This window comes from Uloborus diversus, chromosome 10, assembly GCF_026930045.1.
Source record: "Uloborus diversus isolate 005 chromosome 10, Udiv.v.3.1, whole genome shotgun sequence".
In the NCBI taxonomy this organism is placed as follows: Eukaryota; Metazoa; Arthropoda; class Arachnida; order Araneae; family Uloboridae; genus Uloborus; species Uloborus diversus.
Window position 1 is genome coordinate 112,004,638 of NC_072740.1, and position 16,472 is coordinate 112,021,109.

General features: G+C 36.0%; 1 protein-coding gene across 4 annotated transcripts in view; it reads left to right on the top strand.

Annotated features, from left to right (window-relative positions):
* The window catches only part of LOC129231543 (ectonucleoside triphosphate diphosphohydrolase 1-like), a 102,956-nt gene that overhangs the window by 60,232 nt on the left and 26,252 nt on the right, over positions 1–16,472 (top strand). For all 4 annotated transcript variants that reach the window (XM_054865885.1, XM_054865887.1, XM_054865888.1 and 1 more), the window contains 3 exons: positions 567–698; positions 5,094–5,243; positions 16,178–16,282. In XM_054865885.1, coding sequence (XP_054721860.1) covers positions 567–698; positions 5,094–5,243; positions 16,178–16,282 — 387 coding nt within the window. The remainder of the gene's footprint in view (positions 1–566; positions 699–5,093; positions 5,244–16,177; positions 16,283–16,472) is intronic.

Sequence of the window (16,472 nt, forward strand, 5' to 3'; positions counted from 1 at the left end):
TGCTGCTTACAGGATCATTGTAGATATCATTATATGTAATACAAGAGGGGATAATTTTAGAGTTGTTTATTATTTTTGACTTCTATGCATTTCAATAGAAGGGTTTGCCCCCAAGAAAAATGACTTTTCACTAAGCTTAGGTTTTCTTGAATTTCTTTCACTATAAAATTGTTTCTTTCTCTTCAACAGCAGGCCCGTCATTTTGAATTTTTCCAGGAAAGGGCAAAGGGTACTTAATGCAAGTTATTTCGAAACCAAAACAAAAACCTCACCCACTTATATATTGGTGCGTTAATTTCTCATAGCCAGGAGAGGGGGCAATTTCCCTTTCCTGAACCCCTGAATGATCATCCTGTTCATCAGTACAGTATATATGCTCATTTGATGGCTTGCATGATGCAAAAAAAAAAAAAAAAAACTGTTACTGCATGTGCATTTTTTTTTACAGTAACACTTAATGACAGAAATTAGTGATAAAATGTTTGAAAAATGTTTATGGTGACATGACTAGCAAATTTAGACTTTACAGAAGTGAAGAAACCTCTTATTATGCTTTTTATTAATAGGATCAAAATGAAATATTGGATCCTTGTTTACCGCTTGGTTATTCTGCTAAGAAAAAAGCTAAGAGCTTCTTTCAGAATCCTTGTGTTTATAATGAATATTTTGCAAAATGGCTTCGTGAACATCCAAAAGAAGTATGTATTAAACTTTTGAATTTTTTTTTCAGTGTAATCATGCTTTTTTTTGGCATGCTATACAGCTATGATTTCCTTTACTCCATGATTTATGTGAAATATGAAATTTCTTGTGCAATGTACAAGGGAAATGTAAATAATTTAAAAAAAGATAAGTGCTACTGAAAATTGAAATTTATGTCTAATTACAAATTTAATGAACATAATGAAGTAGTTTCAATGTAAACAACTATGACTTGCACCGAGCAAGGACACATTTCACGTAACTGGTATTCTTCCGGAAAAAGAATACTGAAAAACCATTCCAATGCATTTGCACACCAATTCGCCTCTGCCGTGAGTGTGTCTTTTATACTCTGATAAAAAGAGGAGTTTTTATCCTCCAAGCAACTGTTTAAACGATTTTTTTTTTTTTTTGTGTGTGTGTGTGCTTTTATTTATATTTTTATTTACATTGCCTCATTTCACTCATACCGGGTAACATATTAATTATAATGCATTTTGTGGCGAACTTTTTTTACATGTTTTTGCCTTTCTGCAGTACCAAACATGAACATTTTGGTACTGAAGAATTATTAAGAAGTGAGAAAATAATCGTAAACTTGCTACATGGGTGTCAATGTTCACATGCTACGTGAAGATTTTGAGGGTTTAAAAAAGTAAAGTAACAAGCTCTGCAGCATAAAAATTCATTCATAAATCACAAAAATGTATAAATTGTAAGGAGGCTAAGGTACTCTTCTCTCTATAGTCACCAGAATTATTGCGTCATTTGTTCTAGTGATACCCCGAACTATCAAAACCAACATGGAAGAAATCATCCTCAATGAAACTTCATCAACACGACTTGCTGGACTGCATCAATTCTAAAATGCTAATATCCCAAATGTTTCTTTAAAGATTCAAAGAGATGGAAATCACTTGGTGCTTGGTCGAAACTATAAGGAGGTTGGTCCAATACCTCCGAGTGCAAAATTTTCATCACACTTATTATTTCAATGTTAGACTATATTTCTCTCATCACAGCTAGCTTCTGACTGACATTTTGACCTGTTAGTGGACACGCATTGATATGGTTTGAGACTCTAATCATCTTCATTATCTTCAGCATGATTTTATTCATACAGCGAATCTGCACACCCTTCAAAGCTCTTGTAATCCAATTTTTTTAAACACCTACGTAATTCAAAGAACCTGCATATAGATTTCATTTCATATTATACTCATCGGTTAAATATTTGATCTTATGTATCGTATTGATATTTCTGTTTGTTTCATACAGCAAATAAACAAGTTGAGTGCATAAAAACAATAAAAACCTGTCCAGCTAGAAAAGAAATGTGCAAATTTCAGATAAATACTGGTGCTTAATGTTAGTTAAATAGTCCTAGGTTACTACAGGGTCTGTATAAAAAGTAATGAGACTCAATTTTTCTTGAAGCAACTGTACCTTCCCAGGACACACAAATTGGTTAAGTCGGTGGTTGGAGTTACTGGTGGGACCCACTTCGGTCTGCAATCGCTTGGGAGACCTCTGTTGCTAACGTCGGTTCCAACTCCAAAATGCAGAGAATATTTGAGCAGCGTTCTGCGATTAAGTTTTGTGTGGAACTTGGTAGATTGGCCTCAGATACTTTAGACCTGTGTAAGCAAGTGTTTGGAGATAATTTTCTGTCGAAGGCGCATGTATTTCGGCGACACAATTCTTTCAAAGATGACTGGCAGAGCGCCGAGGATGAATCTCAAACAGGGTGTCCGTCAACCAGCAGAACAGACGCAAATGTGGAAGATGTGCGTGTTGCATAAATTCGGACCGACTGTTAAGTGTGAGAATGATTGCAGATGAAGTTGGACTTGATAGAATGACAGTTCACTTCATCTTCACTGAAAACTTGAGAAATGCTGAAAATACCTGCTTCATCTTCTAACACTTCCTGGTCCATAATGGTATCTTTACGCTTTCTCAGCTCGCCAACAGCCACTATTTAGTTTAGCCCCAGCAGACTTCTTTCTATTTCCAAAGATGAAAACATCATTAAAATGGCATCACTATGGAACTCTGGATGCCTTGAAAGTGGTAGTCCAAGACTTTTAAAGGACATTCTGAAAGCAGACTACAGAGCAGCCTTCAAAGCTTAGAAGACTCGCTGGGATAAGTGTGTGCTAGGCCAAGGGTCTTATTTTGAAGAATTTTAGGTGTGAGTACTAATATTTACAATATGTTCTTGGAATACAGCTTAGTCTTTTTATACAGACTCTGAATGATTTATAATACTTTGCTGTTACATTTTATAATCTATTTGAGTTTACTAGGAAGGAAAAACTTTAAAAAAAAATATCAGCTCTAAATATTAAGATTTTGTTACTGTGTTTTGCTCTATCAGTTCTATTGAATGAATTTAGAGATATTAAATGAAACAAGCTGAATTTTGTAGCATTTAGGAATTTTGTTTCAAAGCTGAGTGAGTATTTAAAATAACTAAAGCCCTTTTATTATTAAATATGTATCAATTCTCTCTGGAATTTAAGATTTTGAAGCTATTTTAAAATTTTTCTTTCTCGTAATATCAATTTTATTGAAAAAACTAAGATAATGTTATGTGAAACAAGTTACATTTTGTCACATTTGAAAATTTCTGCCTAAAGTTGAATGAGTAGTTATAACTAAAGCCCTTTTATTGATACACCCAAACCTGTTTTTGCACTGTCATTTTTTGTGCGAATTTTTTTGTGTGTGTGGTATATGAAAATTATTTATAAAACAAGCAGAAATTATTTATAAAACGAGTGTGAGGTAGTATCTTCAAGTGGCCACAGGAGCATCCCGATAGGAAGTCATTGTGACCTCCCAAAAATTTCCTTATTCGGGAAATTTTTTGGGAGTCGGCAAAAATATCATCACTTGGTTTATTTTTAAATACAGTCAAACCCCTTTAACACGAACTCCCTTAACGCTAATTTTTGCTTAGGGCGAAAAAACGCCATTTCCTATCAGATAAAGCTACAAATTAGTGTTGAATCAATCGCTTAACACGAAGAGGATTTAGAGGAAATCCTGCATAAGACGAAGAATATTTTAAGGTCTTGAAGAAAAAAGAAAATCCCCATACTTTTACATGAAATTACTTTTAAAAGTTGAAAGATCTACACTTGAACACAAGTGACATGAATGACAGAGAAAAAATTCCTCTCTTTGTGTAGGAAAATCAGGAAATCCACCTTATTCAAGAAAGTATGAACAAGCTGGGAGGAATAGTGAAATCTTCAACAAGTGGACAAACCTAGATGTAAAATTTCATCGTAAAAAGAAGTCTAATTCTGAACACCTGTTCTGCCCATGTAGAGGTTTAAAGTTTAAAAGCGATAAAGTGTTTTTTTACCCGTCAACACTGCAGCAAAAATATAGTCTTGAGATCAAGGAAACATCAGATGTTTGAAAATGTACTGGCATCGCGAAATGGTCCGAATAGCCATTGCCTCTGTTTTGAATTTTTCATCTTTCTTACTTAAATTACAAATATGAATGCTTGGGTGTAAATTTTTGTACTAAGGTACTTTGGTTCCTTTATTTTCTGAGCCACAAAAATAAAAAAAAAATTGTTTGCTTACACGAAATCCAGTAACCCTGGAATTTGGTTAACGCAAAATTTGGATAACACGAAATATTTTGGTCTCCCCATTGAGTTTGTGTTAATGAGGTTTGACTGTATAACATTTTGTGTTATTTTCTACCTGAAACTTTTTTTATGCGGTTCTTATCCACTGCGTAAAAAGATATTTTTTAACTGTGTTGCAAAAACAACTTTTTATAGTTACTCAAGAAGTTTCGTACAATTGTTTTTATGTGGTCCCTATCCACTGCATAAAGACAGGTTTGGATATATTATAAATAAGTTACAAAAGTAGTGGTTTATTATTTTATAAAATCAATGTATAAGAGCATATTTCTTTTTTTCTGCTATTATTGGCTTTTTCTTTCCTTCTATATTTACAATAATTTGTTAAAATATTCAATTTGAATTATATTATAATAATTTTATGCTCCAGTAAACCAAATTTACCATTTCCCCAATGTTTGGTTGAAGTTTAGTTATCCAATTTATTTTTCAAATGTACAAGTGGAAAATTTTGCAAAAGTTCATTTTTTTAAAAATGCAAGAATTCATGTGAAAGAACTTGGTGGTTTTTTTTAAACCACTAAGTGTTGGTGTGGTGTGGAAAGAATTTATTTTTACTGAGTTTCCTCAATGTTGAACAATTGCAAGGTTTTACCTATCAATATAATCCAAAACATCTTACAGGTACAATTTTTGCTGTGCAGTTCATTTGGATTTAAATTATTGCATTTTCACTCATTTAAACTTCAAGATTCAAAAAATTTGCGTTTGTTTCCAGGATGAAAAAATTGTTATTACAGGCGATGGAAACTATCCAAGATGTCAAAAATATGTTCAGAAATTAATTGATGAAGAAAATTGTAAGATTTCAGGTTTTCCTGAGTGTCTACATAAGGCAAACATAACACATCACAATGACAGATACATGGTAAGCTCTTTTTTTCATTGTTAGCATTATTAGTCCAAGCAATATATGGTTGAACCCGGACAAAATTGCAACAGAAGCTTTTTCAATGGTTTTCAGGTTTTTATTCAATACTGAATAACATATCCAAAATTGGACAAAATTCTGTCACGCTGACACCCCCAAAATCAGATTTGAAAATAGGGGTCTAGTGGTAATTATCTTCAAAATAGGTAAAGCTAGTATTCTTAAAAAGCATTGTAAAACATATTTAGCATTCTCAACTGTAATATTTATAGGTTAACAGCCTCGTTGTTTAGGCTTACGTTCCAAAAATTTAGATTGAAACTTCATAACTCCAAACATGGATAGCTTGACCATCCCGGTAACCCAACATATTTTTTCCCCTCTCTAGTACAGTGCTATATTTATATTAATTGAAAAAAAGATTGCTCTGCACATGTTAACAGAAATTCAATTGGTCAACTACTATTTAAACCAGAGTTTACAACTTAAGGCCCTCGATCCATATTTGGCCAACATTGTGATTTCATCTGACCTTCAAAAAGGGATTTATTTCAAAATGATGTAAATTCTTAGCTTGAAATCCGACTAATACAAATCATTTTATGCTTTTCATGGCATAATTATACTTTATTTTCCAAACATAAAAATTTAGATACCATTAAATAGTATTAAATCTTCTATTATTTATAAAACAATTACTGATTGCTAATTTTCATCACCCTCATTCTCATCATACTCATAGAATTTAATGCTTTGATTTTTCAGTCATTGCTTTGAAATGTCCCACAAGTTGTAGAGCAGTGCCATTACGCTTGCATCCACATCGTAATGTAGCACATTGTTTTGCAGGAACAGCGAATTATGTTTAATAGATAGCTTGGAGCTGGTGGTAAGTCGCAAAGTATTGGATAATACGAGTTATTTTTAACATACCGGTCCCAATGTTCTCGTTTGAGCCTGTCTTAAAAGCTTTATCTGTAAGTATGTTTTGTAGCTATGGTATTTTGTGGGCAAATCTGTTGGAGGTAAATGTTCAGGTGTTATAACAGATTTTGCTGTAGCTACCTTCGCTTCCAACATTCTATGACATAGTATCTCTATAGATTCCAAGGCTTGGAATTCATATAGTTGAAGCATTGATTTTCTCCTAGCAACTAATTTTTTTAGTGCGAGCATGAGTCAGTGGAAAAACCTTTGCAAAAGAATGAAGCTCTGCATTTTTCATCAGTTTGACAAGCGCTGAACATTTTTTGATTGGAAAAAAATCTAGATATACTGTTACAGCCTATAAGCATGATAAAAAAATAAATAAGTTGCAGTTTTCGCTACCTATAGTGAAGATGACATGTTCAGAATATCGTAGACAGGATTGGGAGTTGATTCTCTTCTTATATTGCTGCGGTAATATAGTTTAAACCCATTATTTTTCTCTTTATACAGAAGCAAAATCATCAAAACAGTGTCTTCATCTATTTCCCTGGGGGGCACATGTGCAGAGGAGAATACTGGCAGCATGCACGATTTTCCCATCAGCATCACCATCACTGTTTAGAACCCTGGTTTCCGCAATAAATCACTTATAAGGAAAATCATTGCTTGCTTGTTTTTTCCATTAGCGAAAAACTTTTTTTTTCCCGAAGAAATGCATGCATGAGCTAAAATTAATTTCTCAACTGGATTTTGTATAGCGTTGTCTGTGAGAGGCATCTTTGATTGTTGGGGACCCTCTGTAGCCATCAAAAACAGCAGTAGGTTTCCTGTGTGTTTTAAGAACAAAATTTACATAAGAAAGAGCAGTATGCTCATAAGTATTGTTACTGCACCAAGGAAAGTGATGTAAGAGAGATCCTTCATCTCACACATACCTGTCTGCCGGTACCATGTTTTCAGATTCTTCACTACAAAAATTTTTAATGCATTTGACTACTGCTTGAGCCAATCAGATTTTGCTTCCTTTCTCATCATAGCTTCAAATAATGCTGCAGGGTATGCACAAAGTTTAGAATGCCAAACATCTGCAAGAATCATTTCACCACTAAAGACAACAGTTATCCTTCTTTGAAAAAAGATTGCTAGATCTATCTGTATATCTGGATCATCATTCCTATAAATAGCAGCATGTGATCCTAAAGATTTTGCTTTGTCCGATCTTCCAATAATGTACCTTAACACTTCCTATCCTATCATTTTAGAAATTGTTAGTACAAAAATAAGTGGAATTCATCAGTATTGACACCATTTTTGACTGCATGGAGACCTGTAACAATATTGTACAAAATGGGAGATGCAAGAGTGGGACTCTAATAAAGAGGGAAAGAGATCTTGGCCGAATAGGATTTCACGAAAGATTAAAATTATTTTTTCAAAATTTTGTACTTGGCTAACATTGTTTTCCACTTGTATCAACTAAATTATTTAATAAAGCAATTATAATTTTCACATAGTTCATAAATGAAAAGTCTCAAGCCATATACATTTCATTTGAACAAATGAAAAACTGGCATTATAAGTTGTACCTCTTGTTAAATGCAGCCAAAGTTTACATGGAAAACAATGTAATTTATGGAGTAAAAAAGATTTTTTTTTCGAATTAAAAAAGCATTTGAATGTTTCCTTTTTTAAAGCAAATTTCTTTTTTTTTTTTTGTCAGCAGAATGGATCAGCATGCAATATGGGCCATATACGACCCGGAGGCCTCAGTTTTTTTTTTCAACCTTTAGTTTATATAGTAGTCGACTAAGAAGAATTACCTCTTCACATATGTGGCATTTTTTCAACCTATATGAACATAACATTGAACTAGACAGGGAAACAAATGTGTCGAGTTATCGGGATGGTCAAATTATCCAAGTGGCGGGTTATCGAGGTTCTACCTAATTTTTGTGACATAAAACATTAACCAAGACGCTTTGCCTATGATTATTCCAGTTGAGAAGGCTGAATGTGTTTGTTTATGTGTTTTAAAGAAGAATACTTAATTACATATATTGAAGATAATTGCCACTAGCCCCCCATTTTCAAATATGATTTTAGGGGTGTTCCTCTGAATCAATTTTGTCCAAGTTTGGATATGTTATTTTAGTCTAGTTACTGATATAAAAATAATTGAAAAACCTTCTGTTGCAATATTGCCCATGTTAAGGGTATTTTTTCCTTAGTTTGACTGGAACTACACAGTCCAGTCACATTAATGTGACCATCTGTCAAAAGCCAGAATAACCACCTTTTGCAAAGCGGACTGTTGCGAGACGTGCAGGAAGAGAGTCACTTAGGTCCCTGAAGGTGTTCTCTGGGATGTTGAGCCATGCCGATTCTAATGCCGTAGCCAGCTGCGCTAGATTATGCTGTTGAGTATCCATGGCGCGAACAACTCGATCAAGATGGTCCCACAGATGCTCGATTGGGTTTAAGTCAGGTGAGTTTGCAGGCCAGGGGAGGATGGTAAACTCATCCTGGTGCTCTTCGAACCACGCACGTTCACTGGCATCTGTATGGCACCTCACATTTTCCTGCTGGAAGATGCCATCATCCTGAGGAAAAACAATGCGTATGTAGGGATGGACATGGTCCGCAAGGACAGATGCGTACTTGTATTGATCTATCGTGCCTTCCACAATGATCAGTGAGCAAAGAGAAGGCCAGGAAAACATTCCCTAGACCATAATGCTCCTGCCTCCAGCTTGGACCTGTTGGATATAATTAGATGTTATAGAGTTTATAGCCTACAGCTAAGCTGAAAATTAGGCAACTCATTTCCAACTGAATTTTGAGGGAGTGGTCTGCCCGAAGAAAATAAAACATGAATCACTTTTTAACATTGAAAACATTTATTTAACATGTATTATAAAATAGTTACATTACAATAGTTCAGTCCTCAAAAATATTAAATTATGCTAGGTCAAAAAGATCTTACAATAAGTCCGTGCAGATGTCAAAAGTTCCGTCGGCGTTCCACAGTGAATTCCCCACAGGTAGAAGGACGGCATCGCAATTTCCCCATAATTGCACGCAGGTCAGTTCATACCTCAGGAGTCAAATTCACCATATCCAGGAAAATATCGAAGATGGACTCGATCCTTTTCTTTGCATTGAAGACCAAACAACCCACTTAAGTTGGACTATAACTTTTCATTTTTATTAACCTCATTACAGCACTCGCTTCCAAAAACTGGGGCATCTATGACGAATCATTCGGAAAAAATCCGACCTCTCCTAAGAGGCCAGTAGCAAAAACTTAATGAGGACATGGACGAACACATACACAAACAACACAAAACGAGAAGACAAGTGAGAGAGAGAGCATCGAGCTATGGTCGGTCCGAGTATTTATGGCCAGATTCGACCGTGCTCGTAACAATGTGACGTTACCTTATTTGCATATTGCAAGAACAGCTCAACCCCGGAAAACACAGCTTGCAGGTTGCACAACTCTTATTTAATTCGACATTCAGCACCCAACACCTCAACATGGTAATCTTATGTAATCGACATGTGCTTTGTCGGAAGTTTACCGACTTCTGCTGAATGACGGCAACCAATCATAGCGTGCCACAAATTTTCCGAACACTTCCGATTCAAACTCAAACATTTGAGTGTCAGTGGCAGGTGGATGGGATTTCCCGTGCAAGGTTTTTCCCGGAATGGCAAAAGGTAAGTTACAATTTTTTTTTTAAACAATATTGGTGAAATCCTTCAAGAAACAAAAATAAAGGCATTTAGCCCAACAAGTTCCCCCCTCTTGAAGGAATTTCATCAAAAAACCACATTATATACATTAAAAACACTTAACTACATTCACATTATATTTACAAAAGATACATTTGAAAAATAGTTCAAAAATTTGATACGCCCCCCCCCCCCCCTTTTAAGTTAATCCCAATTAAATATAATTTTACAAAGCTTATTTAAACAATTCTTAGATAGGGGTTTAGTGAAAATGTCCGCGATGTTTACATTTGTCCTCACATATTTAATCAAAAAAATCTTTTGCTCAATTAAATTTCTTAAAAAATGGTACCTTACATCAATGTGTTTTGTACGGGAATTCTCAATGGGAGACTTAGAAAAATCAATTGTTGCAGTGTTATCACAATAAATGACTGTATCCCTAAGCTGGAGGTTTTCAATATTTAATTCACTTATTTCTGCAATTATCCTCTTCAGCCAGACCATTTCTTTTGCAGTTTCACCAAGTGAAATATATTCTGCTTCCATTGTGGATAACGCAACACATTTATGTTTAAATGTCCTCCAATTAATTGGGACCCCGATCAATACACAAGATTGATCCCCCATTGAGACTCTATCTTCCCGATTAGCGGCGTAATCGGAGTCGGGAAAATCCCCGTAGATCTACACTACTGATAGAGCTTAAATTTAGTTTGTATGATATTGTATACTTTAAATATCCTAGCAATCTTAATAGAAAATCCCAATGCTTCCTTCCGGGATTTGCTTGAAATTGGGAAAAAATATTCACCGCATAAGAGATGTCAGGCCGGGTCTTTCCCGCTATGTATGCCACACAACCCAACAAATTTCTATATGGGAGCTTTTCTGCTTCCCTTTTTTCTTCCTCAGTTTTCGGGCAGTCGTCTTTCGACAAAACTGTACCCTTTGAGATTTGGAGGGTTGAATTTGGCACATAGTAATCGGAGAATAACCCCAAGACCTTCGAAATATAAGAGCTTTGGTGAATAAAAAGATTATTTTTATCTTCCACAAATTCAATCCCCAGTAGCTTTCTGGTTTTCCCCCATTTCTTTAATATCATACATACTTTTAATTTCATTAATTACCTTTTTAATTAAATTTTCATTTTTTGCTAGAATTATTATATCATCTACATAAATAAGAAGAAAAGTGTCTTTGTCTCTGTGATATACACAATTACATCCTTTTAATTTTTGAAAACCAAAACCACAAAGAACACTGTCTATTTCTAAAATCCAGTTTCTTCCGGACTGGTGTAGTCCATAGAGAGACTTCTTCAATTTACGGACAAAATTAGGGTGGCTTTTACTGACAAAACCCTCTGGTTGTCTCATGTAGATTTGTTCCTCTAAGTCAGCATATAGGTAAGCATTTTTTACATCAATTTGTGAGTGACACCATTTTAAAAGACATATAAAAATAGAAAAGAAAACTCTCACAAGCGAAAACTCAATTACTGGGCTAAAAACTTCAGAATATGATTCAATCGACTGACGGTCCCCCCCGCACAACCAATCTGGCCTTGTATCTTACAATTTCACCCCTGTCATTTACCTTGAGGTCGTAGACCCACCTATTTCCCAAAATTGGTTTCCCCTCTGGTGGAGGTACAAGGTCCCACACCTCTCTTTGCTTAATGACATCTAATTCAGACTCCATGGCCAGTTTCCAGTTGTCCACCTTGGGGGTAGCGATACATTGCCTATACGAATTCGGTATAGAAATTTCCACTAAACTTGCTTCTTCACCTTCTCCCGAACTTTCACTCTCGTCACAGATTTCCCCTACTGTTGGATTTTTAGTTGAAAAGTCAAAAAGTTTTGGTTTATATTCTATTTTATTTTCACTACAATATTTTAAAACCTGTTTTAGTGAATTTAATCTTACTTTATTTTTACCGGCAATTGTATAATAAATATCAGTCCTATCCCCGATCTTTCTCTTTTTGGCTTTCTCTAACCCATTTAATTTTTTCACAGGGAGTCTCCTCAATGCTCTCCTGGATTTCCTGTTCAAGTTGAACTTCACTCATAGGCCTGATAAAGTTAAATTTTCTCTCATTTTTATTTTGGACTTTTAATTCCCCCCATTTTTCATTTTCATTGAAATTTACGTTAATAGTCTCTGTGACTGTTCTGGTTTCAGGATCCCAGATTCTGTACCCTTTGATACGTAAGGCGTATCCGACCATGATCCCCTTGGTAGCCCTCATATCTAACTTTTTTAGTTTAGACTTAGGCTGACCTACATAGGCAGGACACCCAAAAATACGTAGGTGTCTCACTGAAGGTTTACGCCCCGAAAACAGTTCAAAAGGGGTTTTGTCCATATTTCCTATTACTGTCCGATTCCTTATATAATTAAAACAAAGATCGGCTTCAGCCCAAAACTCATCCCCCAATCCAGAATCATTGAGCATAGACCTCACACCATTCATTATGGTTAAATTGTATCTTTCTACAACCCCGTTCATTTGTGAGGTGTAGGAGTTGGTCCGCTCTATCTTTATTCCCTGATTGGTGAGATAGTTCTCAAAATCTTTGTTAACAAATTCTGTTCCGTTATCGGAACGGATAGCCAAAATCTTTGAGTTCAGGAATCTTTCAGTCCTTTTTTGAAAGTTGACAAAAACATTAAAGGCCTCACTTTTTGCTCTTAAAAAGAAAACATATGATTTTCTTGAGAAATCATCTATAATTATAAAAATATATTTCTTTCCCCCCAAGGACTCGGTCTAAAGGGGTCCCATCAGGTCCATGTAGAGCAATTGAAGTGCAGAATTAGTACGTCTTCCTGGCATAGATTTAAACGAGCACTTCCTCATTTTTCCCAATTGACAAGGGTCACAATTGGGTTTTTGCCCCTTCTTAATCTCTAGTCCCTGGACTGCACCAAGTTTACTCGTTTTGGTGATACTTTCCATATTTATATGGCAAAACCTCCTATGCCATTTTCCCATATCAACACTGACCATATTGGCCCCTTCAGACGGGTCCTTGGTCTTAAAAACTTTTGTATAATTAACATTTTCACAATCAATATAAAAATTTGGTTTAACATGATAAAGTTTATTTATTAAATTTGCTGTAAATAGTTTAACATTTTCTTGATTAAAAACACAGATCTTTCCGGGCAACCATTTAAGCTTATAGCCCTGTCTGTCTATACAAGAACCAGAAATTAGGTTGCGTCGCAGTGTTGGAGCATAGAAAACATTATTGAGGGTGATGGTAACTAATTTTCCATCTGGTTCAATTTTAAAAATTACTTTCCCAATGCCCTCTACTTGGCTCTTCACGTTTCCTACCGCTACCCTCCATTTTTGTGTTTTGTACAGGCTCTAGTTCGGCAAACAATGACTTATCTCGACAAAAATGAGATGTACTGCCGCTATCCAATAGCCATGTATCCTCACATTTTGGGTAGGTAGTGTTTGCAGAAATTTCGTTTTCATCTACGGAACAAAACATTCCTGCCTGAGGGTCTTCTTTGGTTTTGAATTTAAAATTCTTATCCTGTTTTACTTTGTTACGGCTCCAACACTTCGACGCAATATGCCCTTTCTTTTTACAAATGTAACAAACTTTATTTTTAACAAGAAATTTACTCCTACCATTTGCCATTCCGGAGTTTCCGGGTTTTGAAAACATTGCCGAATTTTCTACATTAGGCTCTTCGGCCAAATACCTAATCCTGCCTTCCTCAGCCAGTAGTTCGTCTTTTACTTTAGAGAAAGTAAATCTCTCCCCTTCCCATCTGTAGATGGCTTGAACAATACTGCTGAAACTTTGAGGTAAATGCCGTATCAATTGAAAAGTTCTGAGTTTTTCTTCTATAATATATCCATTTTTGACTAATTGGTTAAAAGTTCCCCCCAACCTTGCAGCGAATAATCCCACCGTTTCACCTTCTTGCATTTTGCAAGAGAAGTAGGATTCCCATAGTGCGGCTACTCTGGCCAAAGATGGGGGTTCAAAATTTGTCTTAAGGGCTTTCCAAGCTTCACTAGGATCTTCCAAATTATCAATTAGTCTTTTTATGTCTTTTCCTAAGTTTAAATAGATGATGGCTAAAGCTTTTGGCCACATCTTTTTCTGTCAGCACTAGTTAATTCCCCTTCTGGTTTCTTTTGGGTAACCTCCCATAAATCCCTTTCTATGAGCACCATTTTTATATCTTTGGACCAGGTAGCCCAATTATGGGAGCCCAACTTCTCGACATTTCTATAATCTTTCTCCATAATAAAAAAATGATTCAATTTTCTCCGGGCAGGTCAACCACACGTCTCTGCTACCACTTGTTGGATATAATTAGATGTTATAGAGTTAATAGCCTACAGCTAAGCTGAAAATTAGGCAACTCATTTCCAACTGAATTTTGAGGGAGTGGTCTGCCCGAAGAAAATAAAACATGAATCACTTTTTAACATTGAAAACATTTATTTAACATGTATTATAAAATAGTTACATTACAATAGTTCAGTCCTCAAAAATATTAAATTATGCTAGGTCAAAAAGATCTTACAATAACTCCATGCAGATGTCAAAAGTTCCGTCGGCGTTCCACAGTGAATTCCCCACAGGTAGAAGGACGGCATCACAATTTCCCCCATAATTGCACACAGGTCAGTTCATACCTGAGGAGTCAAATTCACCATATCCAGGAAAATATCAAAGATGGACTCGATCCTTTTCTTTGCATTGAAGACCAAACAACCCACTTAAGTTGGACTATAACTTTTCATTTTATTAACCTCATTACAGCACTCGCTTCCAAAAACTGGGGGCATCTATGACGAATCATTCGGAAAAATCCGACCTCCCCTGAGAGGCCAGTAGCAAAAACTTTATGAGGACATGGACGAACACATACACAAACAACACAAAACGAGAAGACAAGCGAGAGAGAGAGAGAGAGAGCATCGAGCTATGGTCGGTCCGAGTATTTATGGCCAGATTCGACCGTGCTCTTAACAATGTGACGTTACCTTATTTGCATATTGCAAGAACAGCTCAACCCAGGAAAACACAGCTTGCAGGTTGCACAACTCTTATTTAATTCGACATTCAGCGCCCAACACCTCAACATGGTTATCTTATGTGATCGACATGTGCTTTGTCGGAAGTTTACCGACTTCTGCCGAATGACGGCAACCAATCATAGCGTGCCACAAATTTTCCGAACACTTCCGATTCAAACTCAAACATTTGAGTGTTAGTGGCAGGTGGATGGGATTTCTCGTGCAAGGTTTTTCCCGGAATGGCAAAAGGTAAGTTACAATTTTTTTTTTTAAAACAATATTGGTGAAATCCTTCAAGAAACAAAAATAAAGGCATTTAGCCCGACAGGACCGTTCCGGCAATGGTTGCTGGGTGGTTCCTTTCAGAGGTTTCACTCCTTATACACCAACGTCCATCTGTCCGATGGAGCATAAAACGCGATTCATCTGAAAACGCTACCTGTCGCTACTCAGTGGACATCCAGCTGCTGTACTGGCGTGCAAATTCTAGCCTTTGTCGTCGATGAACAGCAGTCAGCATAGGTGCACGAACCAGGCGTCTGCTTCGGAGGCCCAGACGCAGCCATGTTCGCTGAATAGTAGTTTGGGAGACACTTTTGGTAGCCCCTTGGTTTATTTTGGTGGTCAGTTGCTCAACGGTAGCCCATCTATCTGCCCAAACGCATCTCCACAGCCGTCGTTCGCCTCTGTCATCTATGGCCTGTAGTGCACCATATTTGCCACGTCGCTGATTTTGGACGGTCCCATTTTGCCATGCACAGTACACTTTTACCACGGCGGCACACGAACAGTTCACAAACTCAGCTGTTTCGGAAATGCTTCCACCCTTGAACCGAAAGCCAGTGATCATGCCCTTTTGGACATCGGATAAATCACTTCCTTTCTGCATTACGCCAACGATTGAAATGTTTTACAAAGCCCTCACACACCCTTTATATACGCTCAACTGCACTGTGCTGCCACCTGCCTTCTGTGATTGGTTATTTAACTCTGACGTGGAAAGTGCGTGGTGATCACATTAATGTGACTGGACTGTGTATATGTGTAGTACTTTTCTTATAAATATTTGTAGTAGAAAGTACACAAACAATGTAATAAAGTTGTCTTTAATTAGAGTTTAGTATTAAAAGATTTTTAGTTAAATAGATATGTTTCTGTCAGAAATTAATTGTTTATATTAATTTATTTTTGTACTTAGGCATTTGCAAGCTTTTATCATATAGTGACCTATTTGAATGGATCTGGGAGTCTGGAAAAATTCATAGCAGAAACTAAAGAATTCTGTAATCTCACATGGGATCAGGTGTGTATCTTAAACATAAAAAATATTGTAAGAATGTCCTCTAAAGTTGTTTTTTTCCCCTTTTATGACGTGATTCTACAATATCAATTATTAATGATATCCAACGATACTATGAACAGCACATCACCAATGGGTTTTTATTGTTCCTGTGTTGAAGTCATCATAAGCTTTTTACAAGTAAAATTATATT